General features: G+C 35.2%; 1 protein-coding gene across 2 annotated transcripts in view; it reads left to right on the top strand.

The window, feature by feature from the left end:
• Positions 1–438: 438 nt before the first annotated feature.
• Positions 439–24,389, top strand: part of LOC309857767 (phospholipase DDHD1) — a 44,042-nt gene continuing 20,091 nt past the window's right edge. Inside the window, exons 1-5 of one of the 2 annotated variants that reach the window (XM_082750518.1) lie at positions 439–1,704; positions 2,973–3,120; positions 9,084–9,190; positions 14,591–14,697; positions 22,899–23,161. In XM_082750518.1, coding sequence (XP_082606644.1) covers positions 1,623–1,704; positions 2,973–3,120; positions 9,084–9,190; positions 14,591–14,697; positions 22,899–23,161 — 707 coding nt within the window. In that variant the 5' untranslated portion in view covers positions 439–1,622. The remainder of the gene's footprint in view (positions 1,705–2,972; positions 3,121–9,083; positions 9,191–14,590; positions 14,698–22,898; positions 23,162–24,389) is intronic. The other variant, XM_082750519.1, reaches the window with a different exon arrangement.

The raw sequence follows: 24,389 nt of genomic DNA, 5'->3' as shown, positions 1-24,389 counted from the left end.
CAAAGAAGTAGCTTAGAAACTTTAGATAAAAATGCTTTAATAAAATAGTGGTTTGGATCAGACATAGAAAAGTAAATAATTATTAAACTCTTGCAAAAGATTTTTCTAATTTACAAAAAGCTCTTTTATAAGAAAAGCTGAGTTTGTACATTGTTACTGGTTTTGGTTTTTTTTTTTTTTGATTGAACATTATTAATGTTTGTTACATTAATCGCATCTAGGTCTGTATTCAATGTTAGTAAAATACATCCTGACAGATAAGTGAAATATAAATTGGTTTTTCATAGATTTTTGAAATTACATTTATCACATAACTAAGAATAATTTCCCTGAAATGATTTACTTTTCTATGTGTTTTTAGTAGGGACTAGGTTTTCATAAAAATGACTTATGATCTTAGATCTTGATCACGGCTATATAACCTTTCATATTTACTTCAGGTTATTTTCAACTCATCTTCAAATCAGAGTAGTTAGACTCTGCTGGTAATCAGCTTTGTGGGAAGTCACTGAATCTCTTTGTACCTTTGGGTTGCTTAAAAAGGTTTTTTTGTTTTTGTTTTTGTTTTTAAATAAATCAAGGATAGCAATTTTAAGGTGCTTAGTTTTCTGAAGATGGGTATGTGGATTTTTCTCACCTCTATACCAGAGATACAGAAAGGAAAGTTTAAAGCCATCTGAGTATAATTATCAAGTTACGAATGCATGGATATGTTATGACAGTTCTTAATCCACTGCTTCCACAAACATTACTGAATTTGTGACACATGTCAGGCACTGTGCTAGGACGCTGGTGCCAGTGGTACAAAATGTGGTACAAGACATTGTAGCTGCCACAGAGAACTTATGTATTCCTTGAGCACAAAGGTTTGTTTATTTTTTTCCTTAGAGCTTATTTTCACCAGGCATACCTTAGTTATAGAAATGCAATAACCATACTGATTTGAACATCATAGTAGAAAATACTTCTTCAGTATTTTTTTGATATCTTATTAAAACATCTTTCAGCTTTGGATTTCTGTTATGGTAAGCAATATCCAGTGATAATTGGTTTTTATATCCATTTCAGAACTACCCTATATTCTAATCAATTAGGTTGTTCTCATCCCAGTTAAAGATAATTATTCTCCTCTAGTCTTGTTTTGTCTTGCACTGAGTGAAATTTTCACAGATCCAAAAATAAAATCTGTAGAAGAAAGAAAACTTGAGTTTCTGTGTCAAAGATATTGAGGACTTTCATGAAGGTATATATTATCCCTTAGACCTAAGAAATGGGCATATCACGTGGGAAAGCAGTTCTCTAATAATCACAACATATTGACTACATGTTACACATTAAAATTATGGTGGTTAAGCCAGTTATTCCATGTCGTTGAAACAAGTTGATATTCCCTATAGCATGGTTTATCATTTATAAAATAAAGTCCCTGTCCATTACTTGCTTCACATCAATATGTGTTTTCAGCAAAAACAGTTTTTTATTAAACAGAGTTAAAATACTGATTCAAAAATCTGTGTATTATAATTCTTCACACAAATGAGCAACCTTAACATTAATTTTTCCTTTTTGCAACAGCTGTTCATAGTTTCAAGTTGAGTCGAAATCATGTGGACTGGCACAGTATGGATGAAGTGTATCTTTATAGTGATGCAACAACATCTAAAATTGCAAGGACAGTGACCCAAAAACTGGGATTTTCTAAAGGTAATTGTTAAATATTACTACAATTTGTCAAAATTTTGAAAGAATCTCTTTCTCTTACATTCAAAATAGACTATTCATATTCTATTTTTAGTATATTTTAAAAATGCCTTAAATTTAATGACAGTTACTGCCCCGTTAAATGAAACTTTTATTAAGGCGATTGAGTTCACATGTATTCATCAGTGGTAATATAGTTAGAATGATCTGACAAGATTAATAAATATCTTTTAGGGGTGCCTGGGTGGCTCAGTGGGTTAAGGCCTCTGCCTTCGGCTCAGGTCATGATTCCAGGGTCCTGAGATCGAGCCCCACATCGGGCTCTCTGCTCAGCGGGGAGCCTGCTTTCTCCTCTCTCTCTCTCTGCCTGCCTCTCTGCCTACTTGTGATTTCTGTCTGTCAAATAAATAAATAAAAATCTTAAAAATAAATAAATAAATAAATATCTTTTATACGTCTAGAAACACAGCAGCAATCAAACCTCAGGCAGTGATGTGAAGTAAAACATGGCAATTGAAGGTGAAAACTAAAATTTTATGTTGGATTTAGTGAAATGGAAGTCATTGGTGATTTGGATAGATTGAGAGGGCAGAAGACAGATTGGTGTGGGTTGAAGTTTAGGTAGGTGAAGAATGGAGGCAGTGAGATGAGACAACTTTTTCAAGAAGTGTGACTAAAGGGAAGAAAAGAGGAAATGGTACCTGAGAAAGATGTGAGAGCATTACTAATACATTTTTCAGAAATTTTTGTTAAGTCTGATATTAATCTTTTTTGCTATTCCATCTTTTGTTGTGACTTCTTTGGTAACAGATGTGCTTGAATATCTTCTTTATGTTTACTAGTCATTTGTATTTGTTTTGTGAATTACCTTGTATGTTTTGCCCATTTTGCTATTTGAATGGTTGTCTTTTCACTTTTTGGTTTAGTAAACTCTCTTTTGTACCTTAGTAATTAACTAGTTTTGCACATATACTGCAAAATTTTTCCCAGTCTGTCATTCACCTTTTATCTTTGCTTCATGGTATTTTTTTGATAGAGAAATTTTAAAAAATTTCCCTCCTTCCTTTTCTTTTTTCCTGTTGTTTCTGGCTTTGGCATCATGTCCATTATATCTGAGCCAGTCAAGATACATCTTCTTACAAATTTCATCCCCACCCACTCCAGTGAAATTTTTTCTTAATATTCCTTTTACTTTATTATTTCTTTCAATATATTGTCAAAATGCTATATCTGGAATAAATAGTAAACTTAGAACCACAATTTTTCTACAGCATCAAGTAGTGGGACCAGACTTCATAGAGGTTATGTAGAAGAAGCCACATTAGAAGACAAGCCATCACAGACAACCCATATTGTATTTGTCGTGCATGGCATTGGGCAGAAAATGGACCAAGGAAGAATTATCAAAAATACAGCCATGTGAGTTCTTTGATGAATACATTCTCCCTCTAGTCTAGAATCCAAACTTTTGTCTGGGGTATAACAGAGTGTAATCATTCCACCACCTGTTTCTTCAATGCCAGCTACTCTAATATCTCTTACTTTATGGATGGAATTTCTGGACCAAATTTTGAGAGTGATTGTGTCCAGACAATGGTAATAACGATGATATTTGAATTCTTTTTCTTCCACAGCATGGAGAAGATGAAGGACAAGAAAGTGTTTTTAACTTACTAATTTACATTAAACTAAGGTTGAAAGCAAAGAAAAAGGCTGTTTTCAGTTTTTATCTTACTGTTTGAACTGCAGAAACTGAGAATAATTGTGAAGTTGCATAATTATGAAAAAAACTAAGAATCATTTAAATTGCCCATCAGCAGTTTAACCTGGCCATTTAATTACTACCGGGGGAAACCAAACTCTAAATTTTACACAAACAACAGTGGATATTTTACCAACACGCCAGGTATATTATTTACCCCATTATTTATTTATATTCATCTTTATTCTAAAAAGTCCAACATGTTATGGGGGTGGAGGATGTTTGTGTGTGATGAAAAATGTTAAGGACTGTGTTGAAGAGAAATGTTAGGGTTAAAGATTCCACCACAGGAGCGCCTGAGTGGCTCAGTGGGTTAAGCCTCTGCCTTCAGCTCAGGTCATGATCTCCTGCCTGCTGCTCTGCCTACTTGTGATCTGTCAGATAAATAAATAAAATCTTTTTAAAAAAAAGTTTCCACCACAAATTTGGCTCTAACCTAGCAGCCATTATTAAGAAAAATCTAATCAGGGCTTTCTGCCTGGCTCAGTCTGTAGAGCATGCATCTCTTGATCTCAGGGTTATGAGTTCAAGCCTCATGTTGGGCATGGAGCCTACTTGAAATTAAAAAAAAAAAAAAATCTAATCATATTTATGTGATGAAAACAAACAGTTGTTGGTTCAGAGCACACTTGATCTGGTTCTGAGGCTTCAAGTAAATGTGTTTCTTAAGTCCTTTAGAGCACATACTGTGGGATACCAGGAGCTTTGTCCTCATCAACATCTCTATAATAGTGCTATGTTGAGTTTTGTTTCACCTTTTATTGTAACACCTCTTAATGTCAACTGATGTTGATCAACGTAAAAATACAGTTCAGCTTTTAAAAACTTTGTCAGATACTGCCAAGCCACCCTAACTTCTGTCAGTCTTCATAGCTTATATTACATTCCTGTTTTGTTTTTTCCTCCACCCTCCATTGGTCTCAGTGTTTCTCATGTAGTCAAGACCTATACATTTTGGAAATGTTCTACCATTTTTAGTAACGCAAATCTGGGGACATGACCAGTCTTTCTCTCTCCCTTCCTCCCTCCTACACAGCTCTCTTCTTCCTCTTCTTTCCTTCTCCTTTTCCCCTTCCTCCATTCCCTACAGTCTTTTTTCATCTTTTTTTCTTTCCTTTTTTTGAGTCATTCCAGTTAATTACAACCAAGCGATTTAAAAGATATACCTGCTTGCCTAATCATTATCTACACGTGTGACTATTTGAGAAGTAGGATAATGATCCTGTGGAGTGCAGGACTGTGGAAGTTTACTAGAGAAAAGGACAGTATTATATGAAAATGAAGTGTTTTCCTGAGTTTATAGCTCAGTCAGGGTTCCTCAACTCTATCAGTTTTGACCTATTTGATCAGATAATTCTAATAATTATGTCAAAATGAAATACGTAAGAACTATACAGTCATCAAACATAAATATGTGAGTAGAGTAATATTAAAAATCTTAAAATATGGTCTTATACATTCTCATACTGTTAAAACTAAACATTTGAAAAGATGGCAAAGAAACTTAAAAATGCATTTATAACCCTTATTGGACTATCTGCTGTAAAAGAAATAAAACAAAAAAGGAACTTTTAGACTCTGGGTAATAAAAGAGGTCATGCCTTCAAGTCTGAAGTTTTGGCTATCATTTATTTTCAGTATTGTTAAAGGAAGCAGATTTTCCTTTTGGCAACCTACAATGTATTTAGACATTTTTAAAGGCAACTTTGGGGCTATATAATCAATAAAATGTAATCATATTGTAAATAATGCCTTTTAAAGTATATTAGAAATGGAGATAGACTTTTTAAACAAATAGTAGTAGGATAGCTAGATAACCATAGGAAAAAAAAATAAAATTGGGTCCATTTCTCACACTCAGATAAATTTTTATTGGATCACATTTAAATGTAAGAAATGAAGCCATACAAGTACTATGCATTTAAAAGGTGGAATTGAGGGGAGTTTGAATTCTTTTACACTTTAGGAATAGAGAAAACTATCCTAACTATGACTTGATCCAGAAACAATAAGGAAAAATATTGATAAATATTTTCCCCAAAAAAGCTATGTTGACGAAAACATAAAATAAGACAAACTGAGAGAAACTATGTGCAGCTTATATCACAGATAAACAATTAATATCCTTAGTATATAGGGAACTTCGAAAAATAAAGAAAAAATATCTGGCTACCTTTTAGGAAAATGACCTAAAGAGGTGAACAGCTAATTCCCAGAAAAGGAAATGCTCAACCTTGCTCATCAAATGTAAATTAAAATTGCACTGAGATGCCATTTATTGACATGAGATGAGCAAAAATCAAAATTTGACAGTATTCTCCTTTAGCCAGACTATAGGTGATAGGCATTCTCAAACTGCTGGTAAACTGCAATGAAGAAGAGAGAATGAGGGAATGTCTGTCAAAATTATATATGCATTTATTTTTCGATCCAGCAAACTTAACTTCTGGATCAAGAATAATACCAGCAAAAATATTTTTTAAAGATGTATGCCCAAAGCTAATCTTTGCAGCATTACGTGTAATGGGAAATTACCCAAATGTGCATCAGTAGGAGACTGGCTGTTTATATGATGGGAACTATACAGTTGTAAAGCAATGAGGAGGCTCTTTGAAAAGATTGGTAAAACTAAGAAACCTGCAGCTAAACTGACCAAGAAAAAAAGAGAGAATTCAGTTTATTAAAATCAGGAATGAAAGAGGGGACATAATTACTGACCTTACAGAAATCAAAAGGATTATAAGGGATTACTATGTATAATGCTGTGCCAACAAATTAGATAGCCTAGATGAAATGGACAAATTCCAAGAAAGATACCTGCTATCAAACTGATTTGATGATCAGTAAGAATATATAGATAATCTACATTGACCATTTAGAAAGTAAAGCATTTGAATTAATAATAAAAAAAAAAAGCTTCCTTCAAAAAAAAAATGCTACCATAAGGAGAAACAAACAAACAAACAAACAAAAACCCCTATAGACCAGTATCTCTTATGAATACAAATCAATTTTCCTTATGGACACAAAAATCCTCAGCGAACTGAATCCAGCAGCACGTAAAGATTATACACTATGACCAAGTGGAATTTATCCCAGGAATGCAAGTTTGTCTGACATAGTTTTTTTAAAAATCAATCAAGAGTAACAGAACAGGGACACCTGGGTGGCTCAGTGAGTTAAGCCTCTGCCTTCATTCAGCTCAGGTCCTGATTTCAGAGTACTGGGATTGAGCCCTGCATCGGGCTCTCTGCTCAGCGGGGAGCTTGCTCCCCCCACCCCCTGCCACCGCCTGCCTCTCTGCCTACTTGTGATCTCTATGTGTAATAAAAATAAATAAAATCTTTTTAAAAAATTGTTAATAAAAGGAAAGAATTAACCACTCACCCTCCTTTTCTCAGTTCATAAACTATTGGGTTGTACTACAAAGCAGCCAAATATTTGAGGTGAGAAAATTTCTCTTTCTAGAAGTATAAGCTTTATAAACAAATAAGGAGTGATGCAATCTTAATAAATTAATCAATGTAAATAATGATCATCATGACTGCTAGTGTCACCAAAAAGAGATGACCACATTGTATGCACTAATGAAGTAGTAGTCTTGTCAAACAGTAGAACTTGAATGTGATCAAGCCCCTATATCTCACTAAAAAATTACAGGAAATAGAAGACAAAGAACATGTTAAACAACACCATGAGGTTGGCAGTCATTAAAAATTAGACCCTGATGGGGCGCCTGGGTGGCTTAGTGGGTTAAAGCCTTGTCTTGATCTCAGGGTCCTGGGATCAAGCCCTGCATGGGGCTCTCTGCTCAGCAGGGAGCCTGCTTCCCCCTCTCTGCTGCCTTTCTGCCTACTTGTGATCTTTGTCTGTCAGATAAATAAATAGAATCTTAAAAAAAAAAAAAAATCAGGCACGTGAGTGGCTCAGTGGGTTAAAGCCTCTGCCATCTGCTCAGGTCATGAGTCCTGGGATCAAGCCCCGCATCGGGCTTCCTGCTCTACGGGGATCCTGCTTCCCCCTCTCTGCTGCCTTTCTGCCTACTTGTGATCTTTGTCTGTCAGATAAATAAATAGAATCTTAAAAAAAAAAAAAAATCAGACCCTGATGAACTCTACAAGACAAAAATAAATTACAAAACAACCCCCCCCAAAAGAGGAGTGAGGGGCACCTATAGATTAAGAGATGAATAAGAGACATATCCACCAACTACAGTGCACAGACATACAGTAGTCCCCCACCTTATCTGCAGTTTCTCTCTCTGTGATGTCTGTTATCCGGTGTCATCTGCATCTGGAAGCAGGTGATAGTAGCCTAACACTGTCACAATGCCTACATCATTCCCCTCACTTCATCTCTCTGTAAGGCAATTTATCATCTCATGTCATCACAAGAAGGATGAGTACAATGCAATAAAATTTTGATAGACCACATTCATATAACTTTCATTAAATTATAAGTGTTCTATTATTAGTTATTGTTATTAGCTCTCACTGTGCCTAATTTATAAACTCTATCATTGGTGTGTATGGGAAGGAAAAAAAACGTATAGATAGGGTTCAGTACTATCTGCAGTTTCAGGTAGCCACTAAGGGTCTTAGAATGTATCCCCACATTTAAAGACACGGGGACTCTTTGGAGCTCAATTCGAACAAATGTAAAAATATATTTTGTGTTATAAAATAACATTTCTAGTCAACTGGGAAAATGGGACCACTGAACTACTATTTGCTGAAATTAAATTGTTAAAAGTTTTGGTGTGATAATAGTACTGAATAGGTTATGCTTTCCTTATGTTTTAGAAATAGCTACTAAACAGTTTACAGGTGACATGATGTGACATCTGGGATTTGCTTTTAAAATATTGGGACGCCTGGGTGGCTCAGTTGGTTAAGCAGCTGCCTTCGGCTCAGGTCATGATCCCAGCGTCCTGGGATCGAGTCCCACATCGGGCTCCTTGCTCAGCGGGGAGCCCGCTTCTCCCTCTGCCTCTGCCTGCCATTCTGTCTGCCTGTGCTCGCTCTCTCCCCCTCTCTCTCTCTGATAAATAAATAAAATCTTTAAAAAAAAATAAAATAAAATATTATGGGAGAAGGGTGCTACTATAAAGGCTGAGTGTGAGAGAATTTGGGGGGATGATAGAACTAGTCTGTATCTTAATTGTGATGCTAACCACAAATCTATACAACTGACACCAAAAGGGAAAAGAACCCAATTCTGCTGTATCTTAATTTTAAAAATAAAATTTAAAAATTCATATTATGGACAGAAGGAGTGGAGGAATAGATGAAATAAGGCAGGCCATGACTTGCTAATATTTGGAGCAGAATGATGTCAGAAGGGGAGAAATTCATTGTCCTCTCTCTCTACTGAAGATTTATATATACAATTAGAATAAAAGGTGGAAGCTTGTAATACTTGAAATCACAGGTGACAAATTTAGGGAAATATTCAGGTTTCCTAGTATTGTAAATTACTGCATAGTGTAACAATGATTGAAACATTATAGGATGAAGTTAGAAGTGAAAGTGATATGATTAAAGATATTTTATACCATATAAGTACATATGAGAAATTACTTTGATAATGTTTTCTTTTGTTTTTATTTTGTTTTCTTTAGGATGAGAGAAGCTGCAAGAAAAATAGAAGAAAGGCATTTTTCCAACCACGCAACACATGTTGAATTTCTGCCTGTTGAGTGGAGGTCAAAACTTACTCTTGATGGAGGTACAGTTTGTTTAAAAATTAAGTGATTTAATCAGTGACAACAACAAAGTGTTGCTCATTGGGAACAAAGTGTCTTTCATTTAGTTGTCTTGAGGTATAGTCACTCTTTGTTATAGATTATTTAAGAAAATCCATTGATTTTTATTTTTTTATCTTCTTTTTTATTAACATATAATGTAATTTTTGTTTCAGGAGTACGAGTCTGTGATTGATTTTTAAAATAATTATATTGACATATGTTGATTTAGATCACCATGTAGATTTCACACATAGCCCAGTTTTCATGCATGCCGTCTGTAGCTTAGGGGATAGGGCGAGGGGGATAGGGAGCATGTGGAGGGAACAAAATATTGTCTCAAGTTTTTGACAGAAAGTGATTTATTGACAACCTTAAAAATATTTGTGGTCCACAGTTCCATATGAGCTTACATTTTCTTTCTAATAATTTTCTTTTCCTATATTTGGAAGATAAAAATCTCAGGTTTTTTGTTTTCTTTTGTTCTGCATTCCCTGGGCTGGTGAATTATAATCTAACATAGAGAAATTATACAGTATATTTGTTTAAATAAAATCATTTTTGTTTGCTTCCTTAAAGAGTTATAAGCTAAAATATGCACAAAGTTGTGACTTTTTAATCTTTAAACCATTAGGATGGCACGTTTCAGTTGATGATTTGCATAATCTGGAAAATGAAAGTGGTGTTCTAAACTTGACATCAGCTGCTGTTTGTGGGCTTTTCCTGTGTGCCTGGTACTCCATAGTTTATTCTGCATGGATTTTCTCATTTAATTTTCTCATATGTCTTTGAAATATACCTACTTTGTTTTCTCTATTTTACTGATAAGGAAACAAACTCAGTGAACGGTTAATGAGTTTAACTAAGAACGGCAGACAGAATCTAGATCTGTATGATACCAGAGCCCTTGTTCATCACAGCACTAACCTGCCTCCCTGGATGGTTTCCAAGGATTATTCCAAGCCTGTGATTCTATCTCATAGTCAGTTAGGAATGTCAGTTTTAGCTTATGAACCTAAATGGTATCCGAAGTTGTAATGAATTAAAAAAAAAAAAAAAATTGCTAGTGATCGAAGAAGCAGGAGCTCACGTATAAGATTCTAGTGTAATTAACACTATCTTTGGGCTTTTCCCATTTACCCAGATAAATTTCTGAGGCTGCTCAAGAATGTAGGCAGTATGAATGAACTAATATTTAATAAAATGGAACCTATAATTTTCCGTCAGGTTTAAACTACTGTGATAGACTCTCAAGGCATTATGTTAAGCGAGAGAAACTAAAGGAAAAACACCACTGTTTCTCTTCCCAACACTTCTGATAACAAAAGTTATGGAAGTTTTTTCCCATACCAACCATTTCTCCAATTCTGGGTGTCCTGCAGTTTAACTCAGTTCTGCCACAAACTCCCCAGAGAGAGTGCAATCAGATTCAGGACTCAGACCCACAAGACTGCCCCCTGCTTCAGATGCCTTCACACATTCCAGATTGTCACTTGTACTTCTGACTGATGGCTGTAAGTTGGGTGAGGGGGGGGATCCTGTGACGCCATCCTAAGGTTCAATAATTGACCAGGTTCACAAAGTAACCCACAAAACTCAGGGAAGCATTTACTAGTTTAAAGTTCATTAGTTTAAAACACATTTACTGATTTAAAAGAGTGTTACAAAGGATACAATGAAAAGCCAGATAAAGAGATAAGTAGGGCAAGGTATGGGGAAGGGGTTTAAGGGAGTGTTTAAATTTAAAAGGGCATTTTTTGGGGGTGATGGAACAGTTCTGTATCCTGATTATCCTGGTAGTTATGCAAAAGCATTATATGCATTAAAACTTGAGTGAATTTTACTGTTTGTAAATTCAGAAATATAGATAAAGGGTATTTACCGATCATTGTCCTCGTTAGTATTCAAGGGATAAATTTGTTTCCTTTAGAGTAGGAACAAGCTAAGGTTGTCTACTCTTACAACATATACACAGTTTGAAATCTTAACCACTGTAATGAGATAAGGAAAAGGAATAGTTTTAAGGGATGGGAAAGATTATGTTTACATTTACAGGTCTTATCATTATCTATGCAGAATATACAAAAAAAAATAAGGAAAAATTAATAGAAATGATAAGGTAGTTTACAACATTGTGAAATAAAATATCTATATGCAAAAATAACTACATTTCTGTATGCCAGCACAAACTTCAGAATAGCATAAAAATAAAAGGTACCTAGAAATCTAATAAAATATATTTATATTAAAATTTTAAAAAAGATATTCAATATAACTTTTAAATATATAGAAATTTCATTTTTGTAAATTAGATGGTTCAATATCTAGAGATATTAATTCTCCCAAACTGATCTATAGATTCCATGCAATTCCAATCAAAATCCCAATAGAGTTTCATAAAACTTATCAAGCTGATCCCAGAATTATTATAGAAAGATCAGAGGCCCCAAAATAGCCAAGATACAGAACAGGAGGGTGGAGAGGGTGTCATGTCCTGGTAGATAACTGGACTATTTTTAAATTTTTAATATATAAGACAAACAGAGCTGTGCACCAGAGTAGGACCGCTCAAACAGATCTGTGCTTAGTTTGGAAACCTGATGTATGACAAAGCCGACATTACAGTCTGAGGTGAAAGGATGGCCTGTCCCATAAATGGTGCTTGATAACCACTTACTGTAGGGGGAGGGGAGTGAACATGATTCATACATCACATTCCAGAAGATCAAACGCAAAGGCCAGAACTTTAAAACATATTAGAAAAAAAATATATATGGCACAAAAACACAACTATAAAGTAACATTGGTAAGTCTAATGAGATTGAAATTAAGAATTTCTTTTTTCCTCAATAAACAACATAAAAAATGAAAGACAAGCCACCAACAGAGAAGATGTTGCAACAGAACAACAGATATAACCACCAAAGCTTTAATATCCAGAATAAAGAACAGGAAACTTAAATGGAGATAGATAGGCAGACACGTACATACACATAAATGTATATATATGTGTGCGTGTGTGTTTTAAGATTTTATTTATTTATTTGACAGAGATCACAAGTAGGCAGAGAGGCAGGCAGAGAGAGAGGAAGGGAAGCAGGCTCCCCGCCGAGCAGAGAGCCCAATGCAGGGCTTGATCCCAGGACCCTGGGATCACAACCCAAGCTGAAGGCAGAAGCTCAACCCACTGAGCCACCCAGGCACCCCAATATATGTGTGTGTGTTTTGTAATATATATTTTTAATTATATATTTTCATATAATATAAAATGTACATCTCTCCTAGTAATCAAGGAGATGCAAGTTAAAAACACAATGAAATATCTTTCAGCCTTCAGGCAAAAATTTAAGAAAGTGACAATACCAAATATTGGTGAGGATGTATAGCATTGACAGTTCTCATTGACTACTGGTGGGAGTGTGAATTGGTACAATTGCTTTGGAAGATGGTTTGTTATATTCTTATAAAGTTGAGTGTGCACATGCCCTATGACACAGCAGTTTCATTCCTAGATGTATATACCTTAGAGAAACTCCTATACATGTGTACCAGGAGACATGTGCGATAGTTAGCATAATTTATATTAGCAAAAAACTAAAAGCAACCCAACTTTTTTCCAAAGGAAAATGGGTACATTGTTATAGACATGTGTGAAATACTATACAGCTGTGAAAATGAGTGGATTACAGCTATATGGGTCAACATCAATGAATCTCAAAGGCACACTATCGGTAGTGAAATAGTTCAATATACATAGTGTTCAGAAACAGACAAAATGAAATAAAATATTTAGGCTCTGTCACATAGTAAATGCTATAGAATTGGCTAAAGTTATTAATATTAATGAACCTGTAGTAGATTTATAAACCTGTAAAGCAAGAGTGTAGCTCCAGCTTCTTATTGATGGTTACTTAGGGAGAGGCATGTGATCATTTAGGGGGATATACTGTGAATTTCAGAGATACTGGCGGTATTCTTACGCTAGATGGCAGAAATATGTTTTCCCATATATAACCTGTTCTCTCAGATGCACATATAGAATTTCTTTATATGTATGTGTTTTCACAGTAAAAGCTTTTTTTTTTTGGAAATGCATTAAAATGCACTGAAACTTTTCATATCAGTATGGTATTCACGTCTTTCACTTTTACAATTTAAAAATGGGTTGTGCTACCCATATCCTTTCCATCATTGAGAGGACTTCTAGCTTCTGCTTGAATCATTGTCATTATTAGATTGTCATTATTCCAGTCATTATTAGATTGTATTAAAGTAGGGAATAAATAAAAACAAACTGATACAGTGAAAAACTGGAAGATAAAAGAAGCTGCACTAGACTAAAAATACAATCCTTCTCCTGCCTAAATGTGCTTTCATTTTATGATGTTCATCCAAGTATAGGGCTTCTTTGTCTTTCTGTGGGAAATGCAAAGTTTTCTCTATCTCAGATCATTTCATTAGGCATTTCAGAGAACAAGCTTCCCAAGATAGAATTTCCACGGGTTAGCTCTAATTCATGAATACTAAATTGTTTGCAGTGCAGTGTACGTGACTTTCTTTTTTCAAAAGCAAATTATACCAACTTGACCTTGTTTACTGTAGAGGACCTTTGCTGATCTGCCTTTGTGTGTATTTATAATTTTGCAGCTTTTGCCTGTAGGACCTTGGGTTCACTAAAGAGAGGTGTATGTAAAGCATAGGGAAGCTTTTTAATTTGTTGCTGGTTTGCTACCAGTGTCGGTGAGCATTTCACATGGGTATTGCCAGGCCTAAGGTACAGAGGCCAAAGAAGAGAAAGGAAACAGAAAAAGAGGTACAGGAAGAGTGAGGTTGTGTCCCTTAACACTTGTTCCAAGAACAGAGATGGCCTGCTTTTGCTCTGGGTACCCCTAAATGTCATGCAAAAGCCAGTACATAAGAAAAATTAGTAAATCTTTATAGATTTCATAATGGCTTTCATCCTTAATGTTCCTTTTCTTCCTGTGTCCCCTTTAGTCTTCTGTTTTTGTTTTTGTTTTTTTTAGCATTTTGCAAGAAGGGAAGGTTCAGAGTCATTCAAGAGTCAAATGTGATGTATTTTAACTAAACTTATTTCAGTGATCATTTCACAATTTATACATATATCAAAACGTTAGGTTGTGCGCCTTAAACTTACACAATGTTATGTGTCAATTATATCATAATAAACTGGAAAAAATTTGCAAAAACTGGAAGTGTCCACCTTAGAGTGGAGATGCTCACTGGGGTAGATGCTGAGCAACTTACCAGGATGCCAATGAAGAGACTCCTGCCTTCACAGAGTCAAAGCCACTCTTGAATTTTTAAACATGAGTTTAAACAAAGATCTTCTGTAAGTTTAATTTTTTTTTTTTTTAAATTTGTAGACACTGTTGATTCCATTACTCCTGACAAAGTACGAGGTTTAAGGGATATGCTGAACAGTAGTGCAATGGACATAATGTATTATACTAGCCCACTTTATAGAGATGAAGTAAGTATCATGATTATCTTGTTACTGTTGGTTATTTTTTAGAGTGATATGTGTCCTGAATTTTAAATTTTCATGTGCTTTTTTAATATAAGCAAATGAGAATTTACAGGAATCCATTAACTTTTAAATAGCCTGCATTTAATTGTAAATTTGATTATCTCCAAACTACACATTGGGAAACCCTTAATAAAATGGATAATCTTGGAAGTCGGAGATTAGTTAAAAAACAGCTCTTTGGGGGTGCCTGTGTGGCTCACTCGTTTAAGTGTCTGCCTTCGGCTCAGATCATGATCCCAGCATCTTTGGATCGAACCCCACATTGGGCTCCCTGCTCCACGGGGAGCCTGCTTCTCCCTCTCCCTCTGCTGCTCCCCCCGCTTTTGCTTTCTCTCTCTGTCAAATAAATAAATAAAATCTTTTAAAAAAGAAAACAGCTCTTCGAAAAATACCAATTTTCATAAATCTTATTAATTATGACTGTAATTATTGTCCTCATGAAAAAGTTTTAGACACTTAGAAATTTCCTTCAAGTTTTTTGTTTGTAATAGATTTGCTTTTATTGTGTCATTTCTGTAGTAAATTTGTTCTTAAATAGTAATGTTGCTGATGTATCACAAAAATAACCCTGGGGTAAGAGTAAAAATTTATTCAGAGGGATGAGGGACTCTCCACTGAATACATTTTGTCACTTTATTGGTAAGAGAAAAATAATTCTGTTTCATAGAAATAACCTTGTTAATTACCTAGAATGTGTTAGCTTGCCTAATGCTCATAAAAACCCTATGAAGTAGGTATAATTAGTATTCTTATTCAAAAGATGAAGAAACTGGTGAGGGAGTAGTTACCAGTAGAGCTGCTCTGCACTTCTCCATGCCAGTTCATTTCTGATTTTTTCGTTCCAAGTCATCCCTGACTTGACTCATGATATCCCTTGTGTATCTACAAAAATATCTTAGGTTAAGTGCCACAGAACTGCCTTCTTTTTGGACTGCCATCCCCTCAGGATTTTTCACCATTCCTTTTTCTATATCCCCTCATTGTCATGTCCCAGTCTGGGGCAAAGTCTGCCTTGATCTGCTTGATAGCAGTAAAAGAAAGTATAATAAACAGTAAAAAGAAACTATACAGGACCTCATTCTAACCCAACAAGGAAAGCATGGTTCATGAAGTAAAATACTGTTAATTTACATGTTCGTATCTGTTGTTGGATATGTTCATACCCATTGTTGGCCCTTAAGGTTAGGAAATTGAACTATGGTATTTCAGGTGAAACCTGTAAGGGGGAAAAAAAAGAGAATGGCTGAGAGCATATAACATATACACACACACCCTCATAAAGCAGAAGTATACCTTATACACACACACACACACACACACACATACACACAGGTATATGGTTGGTAGGTTTCCTAAGAAGGTATCCTGAATGTTTAAGGGTAAAATGTTCTGAGGCCTGTCCCCCAAAACTAATATTAAGAGCTTTTTTAAAAAAGTTTTAAGTTGACATTAATAACCAGAAAAACTAGAAAGAGAGTATCAGACTCAAAGCTTTGACCATTGGCTAGTGATGACTGAGAAAGTAGTCACTTTCTATTTTACTCTTTTATCTCCAAAAATAATTATCTTCAGAATGGAATTGAATAAAACAGATATTCAGTAGAAAGAAGAAACTGATCACTAAGATAAATGAAACAGAGAATACCCAGAGTGGTTTGTTGTTGTTGGTTTTTTTTAAGATTTTATTCATTTATTTGAGAGAGCGAGCCCACATGTACGGTGGTTAGGACACAGAGGGAGAGGGAGAAGGAGGTTCCCCAGCTCCCCACTGAGCAGGGAGCCTAATGCAGCCATCCCAGGACCCTGAGATCGTGACCTGGGCTGAAGTCAGACACTTAACCAACTAAGCCACCCAGGTGCCCCAAGAACACCAAGCATTTTAAATTAGTTTGCCTTTTAATCCAGTTGAATTTTATGAAAAAGCACCAGAGAACTTGTGGCTGAGATCTGTCATCATTCTTGAGCAACATTACCCAGACATCCTTAACTAGAACAATTACTTGGAGTACTCATTAAAAATACAGGCCAGAAAAACAGTCTCAAGGGGGTTATTGGAATTAAAGGTCTCATAAATATGAATTCATGATTTTGAAAATATGTGTGTATAGATAGCTATATATTAAATGTATATGTGTATATATGCATGCATATATTTCCCACCTGTGTGCATTAAAAGGGCCAAGAAGCGAGGATACCCCAATTTAATGAGCACACCTAGCACCTGGATCTTTGTCTCCTGTACTACTATTACCTTCTAAGAAGAACTAGGTTTCGTTGGGAAAATGGCTGATTCCAGGCCTGGAGTAGGATAGATACAGATCAAAGCTGGAACCTACTTGTCATGACAGAAAGTAGGAAAATGCTTGGAAGAATGATGGGGCGGGTCACAAGGCCATAGGAGCCAAATTAAAGAAGCAGATCCCACTGGCCAAAGCTGGAACAATTTGAGCACCAAAATAATCAAGTAATTATTATTACTTATAAGGAATTAGTAGTAGTTTTAATATAGAATTATAATAAGGATAATATAAAGAGTTATAAAATCACTGAAAAATTCATAATCCGAATCAATTACACATAGATAAACAATGGGGGAGAAAGCTACTGTGCCCACCACAAATGCAGCGGGGTTTCTGAAAAATGTGGGAGGAATGCTAGAGGAAAATCCTCATTTTGCAGCTGTCATGGTAAGATAAGGTAAAGAGGCTTGGGAAAGATTCATCAATGGATGCTTCATTGAGGGCCTTATTTTGATGAGGAACAAGATATTTGCATAGTCTTAAAGTATATCCTCACTGCGTATTAATTAAAGAACAGGCATAGAGTGGAGAAATTAGACAGCACCTTTACTGAGTGTTAAGAGGGACACTCAGAGGATACAACATCATTTATGCAGTACTCCAGTCATTAGGAACCATCAAGCAAACATAGAATGAGGAAGTTCAAATAAAGTCAATGGGACTGTGTTCTTTTAAAATGTAAATATTGTGAAAGATGAAGAATGGCTGTGGAGAATGTGCCAGATTAAAGGCTAAAGAGATACAATAGCTCAATACATCTCATCCTAGACCATAACTTGTCCTGGATGGGGGGAAGTGCTACCAAGGATATTAAATCATCTGACAAAAGGTGGATGGTAGATCAGAATAGATGAAATGTTATGTCAAAGTAAATTTATGAAGTCGATTACTACACTATTAGTATGGAAGAGAATATTCCTACTCTTAGGGAGTATATACTGGAGTATTTAGGGGATAAAGGACGATGATGTATGTAATATATCCTCAAATGGTTCACAAAAAAAATGTACATGGGTGGTGTGTGTGCTACAGAAACAGAAGGAATGATAAACAGGGTAAAATGCTAACAATGGATAAACCTTTGATAAAGGATATGTGGATGATCTTTTGAGGAGTTGTGGTTTTTTGTTCGGGTTTTTTGCAACATTTTATTAATTAGAAATTATTTCCAGGTAAAAGGTTAAGAAAAGGAATGAAAAAAATGGTTTCCAAGGTCTCCTCCCCGGAGATACTGATTCAATGGGTCTGAGGTAGAACCTGTGAATTTGTGTTTTTTAACAGTTCCCCATGTGATACCATCAGGAAAATATTGTGAAGAAACAAAAGAAAACTTAGTGAGAAGCAAAAAGTTGTTCTTAATGTTAAGAAAGGAAAGCTGATTCTTCAAATCAAGCCACTTAAGCACAAGGTTGATGTTAGCTAGTATTCTAGATTAAATTATTTTTTTCTTTTTAAAGATTTTATTTATTTGACAGAGAGAGCACAAGCAAGGGGAGAGGGAGAAACGGGCTCTCCACTGAGCAGGGAGCTTGATGTGGGGCTGGATCCCAGGACCCTGAGATCATGACCTGAGCCAAAGGCAGATGCCCAACCATCTGAGCCACCAAGGCGCCCCTAGACTAAATTGTTTTTTAAACTGTATATGTTTCCCTAAGGAAGTAGTGATAAATAACAGCAATCAGGAGTTCTTTAGAGAATTATATCATGCCCGGTGAATGAACCTTACTTAGTTTACTCAAGAAGCATAGGAAAGAGTCTTTTTTTCCGTCTTCTCAGTTAAAATAGATGCCATTCAAAACCTGTCACTTACCCAGCTGTGTGACCTGAGACCAAATTTCTCACTTTCTCAGCTTCCTTGCTTACAAAATGAACACAACATACCTACTGATAAAGTTGTCATGAGGATTAAAGATATAATGTATATAAAGTTCCCGGTACAATTCCTCATCCTTAGATTCTCCAGTTGTGATTAATTATCTGTCTTTATGCATTTCAAGGGCTCCCATTTAAGAAAAAAAAGGAATAGACTTATTCTGTTAACTCTAGGAAGTGAATAAGGATCAGTGATAGAAAATATGGAAAGGAACATGTTTGTTTTCTAATGAAGAACTTTGTAAGTAACTTTGTAAAGCTGCCTTAAAAAAAAATAGAAATGTCTCAAGGGAAAAAAATTATAAATAATGTGATGTATTTTAACTAAACTTATTTCAGTGATCATTTCACAATTTATACATATATCAAATCGTTAGGTTGTGCGCCTTAAACTTACACAATGTTATGTGTCAATTATATCATAATAAACTGGAAAAAATTTGCAAAAACTGGAAGTGTCCACCTTAGAGTGGAGATGCTCACTGGGGTAGATGCTGAGCAACTTACCAGGATGCCAATGAAGAGACTCCTGCCTTCACAGCAGTTTAATTAGATCATCTCTTAGTTCCCCTTTCACTGGAGATTGTGAAATGCTCATGGGAGGACCCTAATTAGTGATTGCGCCAATAATCATTAAAAAGCCATAGTTAAGGGAAAACTTTTAGTGTTTCTCGGGTCATACTTTCCAAGGAAAGTCCTTTTTAAAAAAAGGAAACTAATCCAGACTACAGAGACCTCATCAGAGAGTCTTCGGCCCTGACTTTTAACCCTAAATAAAGAACATGAAAAGTCCAGAGAGAACTATCAATCTTGTACATCTGAACTCTCTTTTCAATTACTTTTTTTAAAGATTTTATTTATTTATTTGATAGACAGAGATCACAAGTAGGCAGAGAGGCAGGCAGAGAGAGAGGAGGAGATGCGGGACTCGATCCCAAAACCCTGAGATCATGACCTAAGCCGAAGGCAGAGGCTTAACCCTCTGAGCCACCCAGGCGCCCCTTTTCAATTACTTTTAACAATAATCTTAAAGAGAATGGTCATGGCCATCTCTTGTTATTTTTACTTGAAAATCATTCAACTGCTGCATATGACTAAAACTCTGTAAATTACCTTTTCTCATTAAAATTTCCTAAAGCAGAGAGAAGGACAAAGGACTAATTATATTCTTTAGCCATACTTTGTCAGTTTGGATTCTCTCTTGAAACTGCTGACTTTTTCCTTTTCAGTTGATTTTCTTCATAAATTTTAACTTCTAAGCAGCTATGAAAATTAAAAACTTAAGCTTCTGAAAACCTGTCAGTTACCTACCATGTAAGAGGTTGATTAGATAATATTGTAGAATTAATAAATTAATATCACAGGGTATATCATTAATCGTGGTTCATATATATCAAAAGAATATACTTGGTCACAAAGGGATCATAGCTGGAAGAATATAATTGGGGAAAAAAAATATATATATATATAAAATTGGATCATTGAAGAGAAGGAGAAAAAACCCTAAATAGTGTTGACTTTATGGACACAAAATAGAGGTAGAGTTCTCCTTTTGCTGCTGACTGGATGGTTTATCCATCCTAAGGTTGTATACAACTGTTTAAACTTGGCTTTCAAGATCATAATGTTTTGGAACACAAACATTCCTGTATATGTAAGCTATGGGCAAAGATTAAAAATGCTACGAAATCTAGATATGTTCCAATAAGGAAACATGAAGACCACTTCTGTTCAAGTATACAATTATTAAATGAAAGCATCAGCTCTTCAGAAACTGTGCATTCTGTGTATTCATTCCATGGTGAAATTATTTTAACATCAAATGGACTTTCTCTGTCTTGGATATTTATCCTTGTTTTGTTATCCATATATGATTACTGAAGTATTGGATATAGTGAGAAATGCTTTAAACATTTTTTATATAAGATAGGTTAATCACTGGTAGAGATGCTGGTAGATCTTTCCCCTTTTATTAATTTTTAAATTTTGATGGGGAGGGTAGTATTTTAAAACAAAAGATTCGATACCTTTTGCCAGAATATTTAAGTGTTTGTCTTTTAGTGTGTCTAGATTTACATGGTGTGTCTTAAAATCAAGGACATCAAAAGTAAAGCTGTTAACAAATGTTGATTTTGAAGGAATTTATCTTGACTATACATTAGCTTTTTCTGGACTTCCTTTCATGTAGACTATAAATCAAGAAAATTATAAATTTTAAGGGTTTACTGATATTCTTCTCAAAGCTAAGTCCAAAGCACTACACTATAGCTCCCTTTGAACAGAGCCCTATAATATTCATATCATGGTGCATACTCTTTAAACTGTAATTATCTACAACCCATGTCTTAGAAGGTTTTTATATGCGTTTGCCACTAAGGCAGTATAGTAGTTCCTAAAATGCGGTACACAGAACTGCTGAATCAGACAGTCTGGATTGGAGCCTAGCGATCTGTCCTTCATAAGCCCTTCATGTGATTCTGATGCACTTTGAAAGTTTGAGTTGGCTTTTCCCAAGAAAAAAATTGAAATGTCCAATTAAAACATTTCCATTTCTCCCTAGAAAAAGGGCAGTTTATCACCCTTCCACATGCTAGCAGCTCTTCCTATCCTCCTCCTCTTCATTGGATGAATAGGTCATCAGACCCAACACGAGCTTTCAGTAGCTTTAAGCAGACCTCCGTATTGCATTGTAGAGTCTGTGATGCCAGCAATCATGAGAGAGCACCTTGCCTTCGTTCGTGTCACTGCTAATCCTGCCAAGCATGGATGCTCAGATGATTTTCAGTTAACGTCAGAGGTAGAAATGTTCAGTAAAATCTAGTGGAGCCTAGTTAACTGTTGAGATAGAATAACAAAACTAAAAATAGAAGTAACACATAATTGTATGTAGGCATATTAAGAAATATTGAAATGAGGAATTCAGTTAATATCAAGCAGGAAATTTATACTCAAATAGTAGTAAGCAATGAGAAGAAGAGGCGAGGACTGCCTTAAAACTCAGGTCAGGGCCCAGTATGGGTTGGGTAACAAACATTTTTCTGACCTTATGGAATATTTCAGTTAATATTTGTTAAAGCTAAATTTCAAAGGAAGCAATTTTACAAAGAAAAATGACTAAGATACTTCCCACCTTACGCCTTAAGCCCTGCTTAGCAGCCACATAAAATAACTTTTTGCTCATATCCATACTGCCAACTTAATAGGAATGTTGGAATATCAAGTAGATCAACATTAGCTTTTTTTCAATCCTTCGATGGCCTTTACATTACTCTTACCTAAATGCATAATGAAATAGTATGTATGTTGGCACATCTATTGGCATAAACTCAGATAAATTCTTTATCTAAAATTCACTATAGCTTAAAACTACAAGGTGTAAAAATTTAGAGTAGCGGGGCGCCTGGGTGGCTCAGTGGTTTGGGCTGCTGCCTTCGGCTCGGGTCATGATCTCAGGGTCCTGGGATCGAGCCCAGCATCGGGCTCTCTGCTCCGCAGGAAGCCTGCTTCTCTCTCTCTCTCTCTCTCTCTCTCTCTCTCTGCCTGCCTCTCTGCCTACTTGTGATCTCTCTCTGTCAAATAAATAAATCTTTAAAAAAAAAAATTTAGAGTAGCATATGAGAAGGTTGCAATGAAGAAAAAATTTGAAGGGTCTCTTTGGAAAACATATGGGAATCTGCATGGAACTTTTTTTAATCTATGAAACTGCTGGTTCATATAGTTGGTATAAGGACTGTGAAAAGTTCCAGGTGGGTATATCTGCCTTTATTCTTTAGTGATGAGATGGAGTACGCATTATGCATACTTTTCTTCATTTTCTGCAAGGTTTGAAGCACCTGAATTAATTTTAATGACCTAGACATATTTGGTTAGTAATGTCTGTTTTTCTTTCATAATATACTTGAGTTTAGAGATAAAGTCTACAGCAAAGTCAGTGACTACTCTAATATGATAATGTTTTCTTATTTCAAACAGCTAGTTAAAGGCCTTCAGCAAGAGCTGAATCGATTATATTCCCTTTTCTGTTCTCGGAATCCAGACTTTGAAGAAAAAGGGGGTAAAGTCTCAATAGTGTCACATTCTTTGGGATGTGTAATCACTTATGACATAATGACTGGCTGGAATCCGGTTCGGCTCTATGAACAGTTGCTGCAGAAGGAAGAAGAGTTGCCAGATGAACGGTGGATGAGCTATGAAGAGCGACATCTGCTGGATGAACTCTATATAACAAAACGACGGTAAAATACCTAGTCTCTGCAAAGCATTTTAAGTCTTTGGGAAATTAGTGGACTTCTTATGTGAGCACTGTAAGATTTTCATGATAAAGAAAAATGTATTATTCGGAGTGCAAAGATTATTAGAGAATGCGCCTGACCAGCTAGTTTTGTTAATTTTCATGTTAATTCATGTGTGTTCCAGTAGCACAAAATAAGTTGTTTGGTCACCATCTACTTTTTCCTTCCATCTCTTCTTCACAGTTTATTAGGAGTGAAATCTAAAACTTATTCCAAGCTGAGTCACCACACAGAATCCTTATCAAAAGTGTTTACCAGTTTATAATCCTTTGTAGTTCTTACAAATCTTAGAGATGGACCTTTGTCTTATTATTCTGAAAATAATTTTGAAAACAGTTTTTTCCTTGACAAATAACTATTTTCACAGATTTACAGTTACTTGATCACTTGTGGCCTTCCTGATACTATCTTATAATTCTTTAACACATTCCTATCTTCTCTAGTTACATGCTCTGCTCTTCTTTGTCCTCTTAATGCATCTCATCAATTCTAGTGGAGCAGTGAAAAGCCACTGATTTTGATAATTAGCATCATATAAAAACAAACAATTTAGTTGACTAAAACTTTTATTCCAGAAGCCTTGGATTTGTTTTAGTCTTATAGAAGTTGTCTAAGGATTTCATTTAGAATATTATTAAGTACCATAGGCTAGATATGTAAATTTTGTAGTATCAAAATAATTGATAGTTTTGAAAGAAAATATAAGCAAACCCAGAGCAGCATTTGAGATTAAAAAAAAAAAAAAATCCAGTAAAAAAAAAAAAAAAGTTTAGAAAGTGAACTGCACCTTCAAAAAAAAAAATTAGTTCTGTTCTTTATTAAATGTAAGTAGATATAGAACATTATAATGGGGAAAAATTAAAATAACCCAAATGTTCATCAGCAGAGTATTAATAAACTCTGATTTGTTTGAAGGACAATTACACAGCTGTTAATGAAGATTGAAGTAGATCAGGAGGCAATGAAATGAAAAGACCTCCAAGATTCATTATTAAATGTAGAAAAAAGGCATAGAATAGTGTATATGGTATGAGCATTCAGTGTGGTTGGCAGTGTGGTTGGGTTTTTTTTTTAAAGATGTATATATGCTTGTATTTGTCTCACGGTTTTCTGAAGGATCTTCCCAAAAAGCTACTAACAGCAGCTATTATGAAGAGTAGGACTAGTTTTA

This window comes from Mustela nivalis (genome assembly GCF_964662115.1).
Source record: "Mustela nivalis genome assembly, contig: HAP1_SCAFFOLD_2479, whole genome shotgun sequence".
NCBI lineage: Eukaryota > Metazoa > Chordata > Mammalia > Carnivora > Mustelidae > Mustela > Mustela nivalis.
This window is presented reverse-complemented; position numbering and strand designations above follow the sequence as displayed.